Genomic DNA, 14894 nt, shown 5'->3' with positions numbered 1-14894 from the left:
CTTTAACCCGAAGAATAGGTCAAATTTTGGTAGAGATGTGTACGCGTTCAAAAATGTATTGTGTATAAACTATGCAAAATATAATTATTATGTATAGCAAATATATCGTATTATCCTCGCGAAGATTTGTACCCTTTATTTAAAATCCATAAATCATGTGAACAGGTTAAATAACGAGAAAATAATTAAGTTAATTTAGTTCTAAAGAAATGAAATGACACTCGCGCCCATCTCTAGTCCATCCGTCGACATCGGTTGCGTTTATCGAATTCCTATTGGTCAGAATTCAAACTGCAGCCCTGTTATGAATGGAGCGTGAGTTGGACTATTCTATCATGTGCGTCGCCTGAGGTTATTCGTTACATTGACTCCTAATTTCCAATTAAAAGAACGACACAATTATCACGTAAATTTTCGATTCATACCCGACACGCCACTGCGTCATGGGTAATGTATCTAGGTTTATGAATGACATATCTATGTTCAAGGTTAAAGTCACAAATTGTCCGCTCTCTGCTAATAAGTGCACAACAGATATCTGCAGAAAGATGACACATAGAGAATGTAAATTAAGATGAAATTACATATTACAAAAGTTTTTACAATTTCACTTTATCTATACTAGAGTTATAATCGGTTGAATTTATGTTATACCGAAGGTACTGGTACAAAGGAAATAAGTCCAGCACAATGGTGCTGATTTGAGCAACAGGTTAAGACTAATTACACATGACAAAAGTTTTTACAATTTCGTTGTACCTAACGCTATAGTCGGTTGAGTTGATGTTATACAAAATGTACAGGTACAAAGAAGAGAGTGCAAATTTGTGCAACTTAGGGATTTCTCTCTCTCTCTCTCTCTCTCGATTCTGCGAAATAGCTTTACGTATATGCATAGCTTCATGCATGTATTACTTGTATAATTGTATAGTTTTATACCTGTATTAATTATTATTTTCTTATCAGCTGGCAAAGCAAGAGCAAGAAAGAAACAAAATACGAATATTTTACGATTACTAACTGAAATAAAACTAATGTGATTAAAATAGTTAAATTTGCAAAAATTGCTATTAACATCCAGTTCTTGAATCAAGGTGAGTCTTTGTTGAACTACACGAAAACGTGCTTATTGTAGTCGCACTGTTCAGATACATATAGATATGGCTTTGTCGATTTTTCATAACGAAAAGGACACTTCCACTGTGACTATTAGTTTTATTGACACTGATGCATAAAAATTCAACTCTATTGTATTCAAAACTGTTTTATCTTTTTATCATATATAAAATCTGCTCCACTCTATGGTTCCATGAATGTTTGTTTCAGTAAGAGAATATTTAACTATTCCGTGGTTTCAATGGGAATGAACTTTAACATTGACGTCATGTACATTCGATTCCAACCTCACAATATTGACACTACAATAGCAAACACGTTTGGTAATATACTCAATAAATAGTGTACAATTAGTTTTTACGATATCAATATTTTCTTCCAGATACTGGTGGTAAAATCTAAAATGTTTTGAAATCTTATACTATCATTATTCATTGACTAAGCTATATGAAATAATATAAGACTTTACTAAAATGAGACGTTATAATCAAATGCATGGCAATGCTTACAATTGTGAAAACATCATGTAAACAGACTCCGATTATAACCATCTACGTTAGTAATTGGCTAACTTTTCAGCTTCAAACGTTGAATCATTTCTAATGCCCATTTTTAAAGTTACACAACTTAATAAATTTAAAATTTTAAACCTACAATTATAAGAAATGGTCTGCTTTATAGATTGTTGATAAGATACTACAATTTTAAATTATGCTGATTACCTAATATACGCTACTTATTCTGTATGCTAATATTTTACAGGGATAGAAGTACGGAATAAAATTCATATCTTTTGAATGAGTTAATTTTTTTTAAAACGCCGAAATACGTTAACTGATTTTGATTTTTTCCCACCTTTCGGTTATATATAGTAATTAATTTTTCTTCAATCCCCTAACCCCCAGCTACCCCTACTTTTTTTTTCAAATGGAAACATAAGGCATGAGGGGGCTCGTTGAAAAGCTTATAGAAAACTGAATCCAGTCATACTAAATAAACAAGTTTTATTTTTTCAATAGCAAGGTTTTTAGGGCTGTATAAAACACCTACTTAACAAGTGAAAAAAAATTTAATTACCTTCAGTGATATCCTCCAAGAATTTGCACAGAATAAAATAAAGAATTTGAAACGGTATCACTGCTAACGCAAAAAAGATATATTTTTTATGTTGCGTTTCTTTTTTGGTACCACTTACTTGCCAGGCTTTCTGGTTAATTTTTCGCTTTAGTTGTAAATTGGAGTTTGAAACGTTACTATTGTGTCAAAATCAAGTTATTTACTGAATTGCAATGGTATTGTCGGAAAGGCAACGCATCGAAATCTTGATATTGCTTGGATGTGGAGACAAAATAAGAAGTCAGGCTGAAGTGCGCGATTTATTTAATGCGAAATATCCCGAAAACCAAATCTCGCAAGGGACAGTTAGTAAAATATTTCACAAATTTGAGGAACACGGTACAGTACAGACTTTGCCCAAAACTGGACGGGCACGTGCTTTGAATGAAGAAAAGAAATTAGACATTGCATTAGAACTTGTTGAAAATCCTCATACTTCAACTGTTTCATTGGCCCGCAATCACGATGCTTCTCGAACTGCAATTCGAATGTTTCTGAAACAAGAGAAATACCACCCCTATAAGGTATGTCTTGTCCAAGAGCTTTTGGAAGACGATTATGATAGGCGATTACAATTTTGTGAGGAAATGATGAGACGGTGTGACGACAATAATGGTTTTCAACGAGACGTACTTTTTTCGGATGAAGCTACGTTTTATTTAAATGGAGTGGTTAACAGGCACAACTATCGCTTTTGGTCCCAGGAAAATCCACACTGGACATGCGAATCGCATACGCAGCATCCACAAAAAGTTAATGTATGGGCAGGTATCATCAACAACAGAATCTTGGGCCCATTCTTTTTTGAAGAAAATCTTACTGCCGCACGCTACCTGGATTTCCTAACATTTGACCTGATACCTGCTCTAGCTGTGATTTTCCCTCATGAAATTGATCCAGATATACCGAATGAAAGAATTTGGTTCCAACAAGATGGCGCTCCCCCACATTTTGGTATTGATGTTCGAAGATACTTAGATGAAATGTTTCCAAATCGCTGGATTGGTAGACGGGGTACAGTTGAATGGCCGCCAAGATCCCCCGACTTAACACCCCTGGATTATTTTCTTTGGGGATATTTGAAAGAAAGAGTCTACCAGGACAGACCGGATAATATTGAGAATTTAAAGAACAAGATTAGGGCGGAGATGCATAATTTACCAGCTGAAGTCATTCAGAATGCTGTGGACAGCTTTTACTATCGTCTTGGAGAATGCCAAATAGTGAATGGAGGACATTTTCAGCATTTGCGACATTGAGTTTATTTTTGTAAATTATCTAGTTGTTTCAATTTCTAAATGAAAAAAAACTTGTTATTGAAAAAATAAAACTTGTTTATTTGGTATGGCTGGATTCGGTTTTCTATAAGCTTTTCAACGAGCCCCCTCATGCCTTATGTTTCCATTTGAAAAAAAAGTAGGGGTAGGTGGGGGTTAGGGGGTTGAAGAAAAATTAATTATTATATAACCGAAAGATGGGAAAAAATCAAAATCAGTTAACGTGTTTCGGCGTTTTAAAAAAAATCAACTCATTCAAAAGATATGAATTTTATTCCGTACTTCTGCCATCACTGTATATGCTAATTATTATGCTTCGAATATGATAAATAATCTTGAAATGTACATTATCTCAAAGTAGCAAAATGCCATGTTCTGCCATTGCCCCTGGATTTTCAATTATTGTATCATCGTTATAAGTTTGAGTGTACATAGGTACAGAGTTACCTATATGTAAACAAAAGTATACAGGGTGGTCCGAATGTTATGCAGGAAACTTCGAGGTCATATAAATCTCTTTAAAATAATATGTGTTTGCCTTACAAACATAGGTCTGGAACGGCACCGTTTTAGATATACAGGGTGTTGAAGTTGTCAAAAAAAATTGATTTTTAGTTTATATCTCCGGAATCCATTAACCGATCTCAATAAAATTTAGTACATATAATGTATGATAGTAGGCCTTATATTTCCTGAAATATGAGCTTTAAAGGTTCAACCAGTGGTGTACAACTGGACAGGGGTCACCCCCTTTCTTACAAAAAACCTACACCACTTCATTTTTTACAGGTCATTGTAACTGATTTATATTTTAATGCACAAAATACGTAAAAAAGATTACTTTAATTTTTTCCCTAAGATTCGCCGTTCTCAAGTTATTCATACCAATACAATCCCCTTGTGGCAGACACTTCCAACGATAATATTACAAGAATATTTGTTTATGTTTAAAAGTAAGTGCAATTTGTAAGCACATCAACAAAATTATTTACACTCACCACCTGTGAGGTAGTGTGCGATATAAACAAAAAATCATTTTTTTTTAAACCTCAACACCATGTATCTCTAAACCGGGGCCGTTCCAGACCTATGTTTATAAGGCAAACACATATTATTTTAAAGAGATCTATCTACCCTCGAAGTTTCCTGCATAAAATTCGGACCACCCTGTATACAGACCGACACAAATAAGTTTGAGATAGCTCTCCCCATAAAATCATGCTAATCGTTCTGTATTTCAGTTAACAGTGCCGTAGACATGGGAGGTTTCAGTTTGATCACATGAAAAAGCGTTAGGTTTTTTGAATGTTCATATTTTATTTTGACATTACTCGCTTCATTTTTTCTACCAGTTGCGTTATTTAGACTAGTCAAATATTCCATTGTTGTGCATTTATGAATGTATTGTATCTACTACTATTTTGATAAGGTTTTTTTAAATATGTATTGGTTTAATTAAAAATTTTACTCTTGAAAACCATTTCAACATCTTCAGAGTAAAATTCACGAAAACATACGTACAGTTTCTAAATTTCAAAATGTAGATCTGTATATGGACCACATTTATTTTATTTTTCTTAGTACTCCGTGTATTTGCAGTCAACAAGCGTCCTACAAAACTAGTACAATAGACAATATTTAACAAGCGAATATACGTACGTATATCCAAATGAAATTTATATTTTTGGGATACACTTCATATCTATTACCATTATATTTTATTTTATCCATCATGAATATTTAATATATATCTCGTATCCTTCTAACTTTTTAACGGAAAACAAAGTTCAGATGAAATATTACTTTTCGGAGTCCTCATGAAATTCTTATTTCATGACTATATTCTTGGAGGAATCTAATATTCCTTCCGCGTAACACGTTGCTGCCAAACTCTTGTGTCAACCGCACGTGATATGATGTAGCTGAGCCCTGAATCCCAGAGTTCTATCCCGGGAAACCACGATATTGGCAATATAAAAAGTATATTTATACGGAGAATAGAATAAATTCAATTTTGATGTAGAATTAACGTGAGTTTGATGTCATTTTCAACGAATTTCGGAATATTTACCTATTGAATATTATTTTACAATTTTATATGTTGAATTGCCAATATTGCTAATTATATATTAAAAAAATAATCTCGAAATTGGCACAATCCTCTTTATTAATAAATATTAATTCTGCTACTACTTTCCAGGTCTGCATTATGCACGACATCTTCAGGTCTTTTTAAGGATGCAAATGTAAATTTTTTACTTATATTAAGTTCTATAACATTCTAAAATAATTGATAAAACGCAATTATTTAAATATAGAAAACGATTTTTTATATTTATTTGTCTCCATTTTGCTTATTCAGTGGCCAAATGAAACTAAACATATTTACTTCATTTGAATAATAATTGTTATTTATTAACAATTTTAGAAACTGTTATTATAGCAGTTATACAGGGTGCCCCGGTACTTGATACAAAAAAGTCGTGTACAAATTGATAATATCAGTTCTTCATATATATTTTTTTTTTCATACGGGCCTTCATTAACAGTTACGGGCCCTTAAATATGAAAATTAAAAAGTAATTTTTGCAAATTTGGTGATCAATAACACATGTGTACAGCTTGTTTTTGATATTATAAGTAAACCTACATTATGCTCAGAACGCCAGGGACGGACTGTGCCCAATGGCAACCCAAAATTTTTGCATACCTAGATGACGATTGCAATCCGCCTGTATCAAAAATAAGTTCTCTGAAGAATTTTTCAACGATAATACCCTCTTGGTTCAACTCGGTAAAATCAACAGTTTAGGAAATATTTGTGATTTTATGTCACAGGGCACATCGAGCGGCGCCTCCACCATTATTTATTTTTAATTTTTAATTGGACATAATTACTATGTTAGAATTGTACATATTTTTAATATAGGAGCCTAGAATATCTTACTGTCTGCTAATGTAATTTTCACTAACAAAATTTAACATACATTTTAAACATAACACAAAATAGAAAAACAAAACAAAAATAAGTTAAAAAAATAATTCCACACACTAAATTTTTCAGGTATCCCCACAGGAAAAAACCCATCGGATGAAAGGCCTCCTCTCTCAATCTATTTACTATTAAACCCAATGGATAAATAAATTCGTACATCAATATTGAAATGGGGAGGAGCCCCTTCGTGCATGAACCAAACGTTTCTTCGGGTGTCTAATGGAACATTGTCTAATAGTGGCTCCAAATTATTTTCAAAAACGACAAATATCGATGTCCATTCAGACGTACCTTAAAAACGTATGGATCTATTAAATAATTAACCACTATTCCTGCTCATACATTAATTATGAATGCGTGCTAATCTTTTGTTAGCACAGTACCGTACGGATTCTCTTCATCCCATAAATGTAAGTTATGGAAATTGATAATTAAGAACTTATTCTTTTTTTGTTTCTCTATTTTGTGTTATGTGTGCTTGTCAAATTCTGTTGGTGAAAATTACGTTAGCAGATAGTAAGATTTTCAAGGCTCTTATTCTAAAAAATATGTACGGTTCTAAAATAATAATTATGTTCAATTAAAAACAAAAAATGGTAGAGGCGCCACTCGATGTGCACTGTGACATAAAATCACAAATATTTCCTAAACTGTTAATTTTACCGAGTTGAACCAAGAGGGCATTATTGTTCGAAAATTCGTCAGGGAACTTATTTTTGATACAGACATATTGCGATCGACAACTAAGCAAAAATTCTGGGTTGTTAACCATTGGGCATAGTCCGTCCCTGGCGTTCTGGACATAAAATTTCACTTACAACATTAGAAACGAGCTGTACTCATGTGTTATCGATCATACAATTTGCATCATGCTGAAGTTAATAGTTTAAATACTGTAAATAAAAATAACATTTTAATTTTCACATTTGAGGGCCCGTAACTTTTTAACGAAGGCCCGTATGAAAAAATTTATATGAAGAACTGACATTATTTTGACTTCATCTATTTGTTCTTGACTTTTTTGTATCAAGCACCGGGACACCCTATATACAGCGTGTCCCACTAGTGCGGGAAGGTCCAATATCTATGTTAATATGAGGAATATATGGATTTTTCTTTTTACTCTATTGCCGCATTTCTCAGAATGTACAAATTAAAAATATATTCAACTATACAGGGTGTTCCACTTTTCCTGGGCAGACACCCACTTTGTTTTTTTAAATGGAAACAAACATTTTTTATATTTTTTTCGGATTCAAAAAATCAAAAATAAAGGGTACTTTGTGTAGAATAGGTCTATTCAAATATTCACAGTTTTTGAGATATCTCGCTTGAAAGGTTTTTCTAGTCGATATTGGTTGCTTACATTTTCTGATACTGACAGGTTATACTAATAGCTACTAAGCCCATTTTTTTATCAGATGTTTAGTAAGGATGACTCTTCCGAATCATGCTCCAAAAACTGGCCTGCGTTATACAGGGTGACCAAAATATCATGTCAAAATTGCCAATTGAAAAATTGAAAAATCTCGATTTTTTTAAATGCAACGCCCTGTATATTTTCATACCATGAGATGCAGAATTAAATTCTCTACAACTTTGCTATACCTGCTCCTATACCAAAATTCATTAGTTTTTCATGAAATCTCATTTCTATGAAAAAATGCGAAGTTTACAAATAGCTTATATGTAAAATAACGTAGTAGGCTCCTGTCAAATGATAATCTGGAAAATTTTCGATTCACATAAGGTTTAATAGAAAGAAAGGTTTAATAGAAGAAGAGAAGCCCATGGTAACTGTTTATTGGCAAGTCGTATTTACCAAGCTAATAATCCAGATTTACAAAGATATCCTCGTACAAAGTGTTTTGTAAAACTGAAGGAGAGGTTTGAAAGAACGGCAAATGCAAATTATGAGAAGACAACAAGAACACACGCATGTGGTAATCAGGATAGTCAAATTGACATTTTGGAATGTGCAGTCCAAAATCCATCTACAAGTGTCAGAGAAATTAGTGATGAAATTAGTATTTCCAAAAGTGTGGTTAATAGAACGTTAAAGAAAAACAACTTCCACCCCTATCATTCTGAGCATCACCAATTCTTAACACAGCAAGATTTTCAGAAGCGAGTACAGTTTTGTGAGTGGGCAACTATAAAGCTACAACAAGATGAATTTTTTTTTCAAAGGTGTTATTTACTGACGAGTCATCCTTTGCCAATACTGGTCGAGAGAGTCGACATAATTATCACCATTACGCCGATCATAATCCCAGATTAATAAGACAAGACGATCATCAACACCGCTTTAAAGTCAACGTTTGGGCGGGAATATGCGGAGAATATGTCATTGGACCACATTTTCTTGAAGGAAACTTAACTGGTAATGGGTATTTGCAATTTTTACAAAACGACTTGCTCCAATTGCAGGGACATATTCCTCCGGATGACTTAAACAGTCAGTGGTTCCAACATGATGGTGCCCCTGCACATTCCACACTGGCGGTAAGTTTTCTCATTATGTAAGTTATGTAAATTCATAGAAAAACTGTTTCAGGTTAGAGAATACTTAAATGATTTGTATCCAGATAAGTGGATAGGTAGCCAATTCCATGGCCTCCCCGATCCCCAGACCTGTCTTGTCTTGATTTTTTTTATGGGGCTATATAAAAGACAGGGTGTATGAAACTCCTCCGACAGATGTAGAAGATTTACGGGCAAAGATAAGAAATGCTTTTTTGACCCTAACTCCGGAAATGCTGCGAAATGTGTCAAGCAATTTTCGTCGTAGAATTGCTCAATGTCTATAGAAAAATGGCAGACATTTTGAGCGGTTACCTGTTAATTACTAATTTAACTAGGTCTTTATTACTTTTGTTAGAAATGCACGATGTTAATTTACTGTTTTGGAGACTGCATGCGTGTGTTCTTGTTGTCTTCTCATAATTTGTATTTGTTGTTCTTTCAAACCTCTCCTTCAGTTTTACAAAACACTTTGTACGAGGATATCTTTGTAAATCTGGATTATTAGTTTGGTAAATACGACTTGCCAATAAACAGTTACCATGAGTTTTACTAATTATTCTATTATTTATTTACTAATTCTTCTTTAGAGTAATTCATTTCACAATTATTACTGTCGCTTTTCTATTAAACCTTATGTGAATCGAAAATTATCCAGATTATCCTTTGACAGGAGCCTACTACGTTATTTTACATATAAGCTATTTGTAAACTTCGCATTTTTTCATAGAAATGAGATTTCATGAAAAACTAATGAATTTTGGTATAGGAGCAGGTATAGCAAAGTTGTAGAGAATTTAATTCTGCATCTAATGATATGAAAATATATAGGGCGTTTCATTTAAAAAAATCGAGATATTTCAATTTTTCAATTGGCAATTTTGACATGATATTTTGGTCACCCTGTATAACGCATTCCAGTTTTTGGAGCATGATTCGGAAGAGTCGTCCTTACTAAACAACTGATAAAAAAATGGGCTTAGTAGCTATTAGTATAACCTGTCAGTATCAGAAAATGTAAGCAACCAATATCGACTAGAAAAACCTTTCAAGCGAGATATCTCAAAAATTGTGAATATTTGAATAGAACTATTCTATACAAAGTACGCTTTATTTTTGATGTAGAATCCGAAAAAAATATAAAAAATGTTTGTTTCCATTTAAAAAAACAAAGTTGGTGTCTGTCCAGGAAAAGTGGAACACCCTGTATAGTTGACACGCTGTATATAAAATTTTATATTCGTGTTGCAGTCTTAAAAGCGACTTGAAGATCTGTTGCATAATGTAGAAGCTGGTAGCCAAATAAATGTCTGCTAATAAAAAAAATACTGAAAATTTTTTAACCTCTTTTTTGAGAGCCAGTAATCATAAATCGACTTGGAATTTATATTAAAAAGACATCTTATTCCAATTTCAGCTTAGTGCTTTGTCTATTTTTACATAAAATGCAATTGTCATTAAGTAGCTTAGTTGAAAATCAGTATAATACAAAGTTTTTCACAAATTTGTGTTTGGAATGAAATACAGATTAAACTTTTTCATAACTACATACCTCTAATAGTTCTGAAATTATAGTTAAATAATTGGCTTTTAGTTAAGGACCGCTGAGGATGTATTTCTAACATCGTTATGGTTTTTGAATTTTTACAGGTATTGATACCATACAATGAGTATGAGAAAAAAATCTCTACAGAACAAAGTTTTTTTTGTAAATGGTCTATTAAAATCAAATGTATAATATTCAAGTCCTACCTAATCCAACACTTCTATTGTGTAAGTAAACAAAAACTGTGTTTTTCATTCCTGGTTTTAAGGGACTGTAGAGATCAATAATAGTGGTATTACCCTAATTTTTTATTTGTTTTGAGGAATCAAAATCAAAAGAATCAGTCTTGACATTGATGCTTCCGCAATTGTACTCTGTATATTTTTATTAAAATATTTACTCATTGTAACTCTTAACAGATCTATTGCATTAAGTAATTTTCTGTGGTAAAATATTTTTATAAGTATAACACGGAAAATTATAATAACACAACCAGTTACAATTGCCAACAACCTTACAAAGTAACAACATCGAAACATAATTTATATTTCACATTGTTAAAGGCAGAAAGAAGTCGCATTTCGTGCATTTATTTCCACTACTGCTATATATCCCACTTGAAAAAACAAATAATAAACATTTCATTGAACCCGATGTAAAATTTCTGAATGCATGAATGAGTTTGACGAGATAAAAATAACTTAGAAGTATATACATTAAGAATAAAACTTCTGACTTTCAAATCTTATAATAATAACTAATATATGTCTTATTTCATAAAAGCAGATGTAAAGTTATCTTAAAACATATTGATTTATACGCAGTTTTTATTTTTACTCTGGATATACAGGGTGGCCAAATGAAAACGAAACAGAGCCATTTTCAGGAACTGCATCAAGATTGTAGAAAAACGCTCAGACCCGTCGATGTTAGATTAAAGGGGGACATTCTTTGCTGGTATTTTTGACTCCGCCACTTTCACCCCCATGCAAGGGTAAGCATCACTCCAAAATATTAAATGGCATTGGGGGTTGAATAATATTTCTTTTGAAAGCTCTTACAATTCTCTTTACAACAGACTTTAAATTTTATAATTCCGCCCAATACTTTGAAAAAAATTTACGTTTTAAAATTTAAATTATGTTTAGTTGCTTACTAACTAGTTAGTTGATTAAATGTTCAAACTGATGACCTCCCGCTTCCATACAAGAATAAAGATTTTGTTCGAAACGTTCGCGCACATTCTGAAGTACTTCCGGAGTGATTCGATGGCATTCGTCGACGATTGTTTGTCGCAAAACTTCCAGTGACGCTGGCCGTGTTTTATAGATTTTACTTTTTAGGTATCCCCACAAAAAGAAATGCATAATGTGGAGGAGCACCGTCCTGTTGAAAAATCAAACGATCTTCATCATACTCTGGAACATTTTCAATAATATCGGTCAAGGCAGGATCAATAGCGTCTTCCAGTAATTACAAATACATTTGGCCAGTCAAATTACCAGGTAGAAAAAAAGGACCCACCAGTCGGTCACCGAAAATTCCAGCCCATACATTTAATTTTTCCGGTTGTTGTGTACCTATGCACCTCGTGAAAAACTCATGGGTTTGAATCGGACGAATAGCGGCAATTGTGACGATTTACCGTCCCGTTCAAGAAAAAACTGCATTCATCAGAAAAACAGGTGTTAAAAATGAACTGTGGATCGTTGCCTGCTCGCTCACTCATTATTTCACAAAATTGCAAACGGCGGTCATAATCATCCTCATGAAGTTCCTGAACTAAATGTATTTTGTATGTATGGAATTTATTCTTCTTCAAAATTGTTTGTATGCTGGTTCGATTGATCCCAGCCACAGATGCCAGCTGCCTCGTACTTAATGTAGGATCAAGATGAACTTGTCCCAAAACTGCAACTTAACTAACTTCATTAACTATAGGTTTTTCAGTTTCTCGTTTTTTTCCCCCAATGCCATTTAAATATTTTGGGGTGATGCTTACCGTTGCTTGGGGGTGAAAGTAGCGGAGTCAAAAATACTAGCAAAGAATGTCCCCCTTTAATCTAAAATCGACGGGTCTGAGCGTTTTTCTACAATCTTGATGCAGTTCCTGGAAATGGCTCTGTTTCGTTTTCATTAGGCCACCCTGTATATTAGATATTACTAATAATTACAATTTTACCTCATATTTGTATTTTATTTATACAGCTCATTAGAAAATAAATAAATCGACACGTTAAACATTTTTTATTAAACGGACCCTAGGGTTAGGCATATTTCGATATCATTAATATTACAAGTCTTAAGTGGTACATTTTAATTTATTTCATTTAATATATTCTTCAGTAATTATTATTATTCTTTATTTTTATTATTCTTTTAAATTAATGTCAACAACTTATAAATTTAGACGAATTTCGATACCTTCGTTCTAATATGACGTATCCCACATAGGGGAAATTTTTCAGGATACTCTAAAAACGTCTCACTGTCATAATTAAAAAAAAAATAAGTTAATTATAATTTCTTACGCTAATTAACATGTACAAGTAATAATGATTGAGGCAAAAAAAAGCATTTACATAAATTGTATTAAAAAAATGTTAATTACCTTCTGGTTTATTTTTTTTAAGTTAAAATTTTCTTAAAACTAATCGACTAGCGATGGGACAATCAAGTGTGGCAGCTAATGTTAACTTAGTCTTAGTATGTGGGATACGACATATTAAAATACGTGAAAATCGGCATGTGGGATATGACATATTAGAGTATTTATTTAAAAATACATAGTAGGTAAATAAACAATTTGACCTCGAAAACCTCAGCTTCACAAGATTATTATGATTTCATTTTTCAAAAAAAGTGAAATTGTCAAATTTTGTGGAATACGTCAGATTAGAACGATATACGGTTTCTAGCGCAATTTTTCTCAATTAATATTGCTATAGACCAGTCCGCAACCGGTGTAGAATTTTTATGATCGAAAAAAATTAGATCAGGTTTTGTAACTAATCAGTAATCCAGATGGCAAAGCTTGAAAAATATCTTGCTTCAATATTGCCGGAAAACAAAGTCTCCTATTCACGTTCCAAGCTTGATTTTTCATTTTTGGCCACCCTGTATATGCTACCACAAATGTGAAAAATTAATACAACTTTTTCAAAAAACAGATCTTTTTATAAGAAATATCTTTTTTTCGTCAAATTGATAATAAAAAGTTACCTATTTGTAGAGAACCTAAATGGACAAAAAAAAATAGAAGGACGTTACGAATCTAAACAGATTTTATTTTTAATTCTAAGTAACATTTTTCCATTACATTTTTCTCTAAAATAAAAATTAATTGTACTTCTCCCTTGTCAAATTTGATTTTATTGCATTTTTGGCCACCCAGTGTACGCTATCTCAAGTTTGAAAATTTGAATACCATTTTTTCAAAAAGCATAACTTATGAAAAAGTTACACCTTTGTAACTTAAAGGGACACACTGTATATATATTCGTTCCGAATGCAGTGTTACTCACGATATAAGTTCTATCCAAGTGTTAAACGATGAGAAATCGGGGCTTTACATGAATATCGAATATTTTCAGGTCGATAGGATACCACCTTTGGGAGACGGGGCGCCGCTGCATTGGAAGTTCTCAGACAACCAGACGGCGCTCTGCGATCAAGGCTACGGTTCGGAACGGTCCCCCGAGGAGGAGTATCCACCGCCTCTGCCCGACCACGACCAACAGTGCCACCACCACCTGGAGCCCCACGCCTGTTATCCTTTCATAACTCCAGGTGAGGATTTTGTTTATTGATATTATTTTGTAGCGAATTACGGGAGTCGTACATAAAAAGAAATATAATATTAATTTTATCAGTAATAACTAGAAGAGGTTGGAAGGTGGATATTTCAGGGCAGTACATAACCGCATCTTAATTAAATTATGTGCTATGCTGCTTTTTTATACCTTGTTATGCAATAATAAGGAAGATATTAGCATTTAAATGTAATCACGTTAAATCTACACATAGATTGAACTTAGACTCTCTGCAAATACTTATTTTGAGCGATTATTTGATGTTAGCAGTAGAGGTTCGTGGATCTAGAAGAAAATAGATCAATTTAAACAGTTAACATACTGCAAATAATTGATATAGCCATTGATCCTCCGATCCTTTTGGATGCGAAGTGATCAATAACTTTCTCGTTGAAGTTGTTTATCTTCTTATTTTTCTTGTTTCATTGTATTTCTAAAAATGTTTTTATGATTTTTAAAGGTGAAAAACAATGAATATATTACTAAAAGTTTCACATTTTCTGAAAAAA

The 14894-nt window shown here is 32.9% G+C and overlaps 1 protein-coding gene across 2 annotated transcripts in view; it reads left to right on the top strand.

The window, feature by feature from the left end:
- LOC108913525 (tyrosine-protein phosphatase non-receptor type 13-like) overlaps positions 1-14894 on the top strand; it is a 217255-nt gene that overhangs the window by 97078 nt on the left and 105283 nt on the right. For both annotated transcript variants that reach the window (XM_018719087.1, XM_023456046.1), the window contains exon 3: positions 14167-14362. In XM_018719087.1, the coding sequence (XP_018574603.1) occupies positions 14167-14362 (196 nt within the window). The remainder of the gene's footprint in view (positions 1-14166; positions 14363-14894) is intronic.

This window comes from Anoplophora glabripennis, unplaced genomic scaffold (assembly GCF_000390285.2).
Source record: "Anoplophora glabripennis isolate ALB-LARVAE unplaced genomic scaffold, Agla_2.0 scaffold37, whole genome shotgun sequence".
In the NCBI taxonomy this organism is placed as follows: domain Eukaryota; kingdom Metazoa; phylum Arthropoda; class Insecta; order Coleoptera; family Cerambycidae; genus Anoplophora; species Anoplophora glabripennis.
This window is presented reverse-complemented; position numbering and strand designations above follow the sequence as displayed.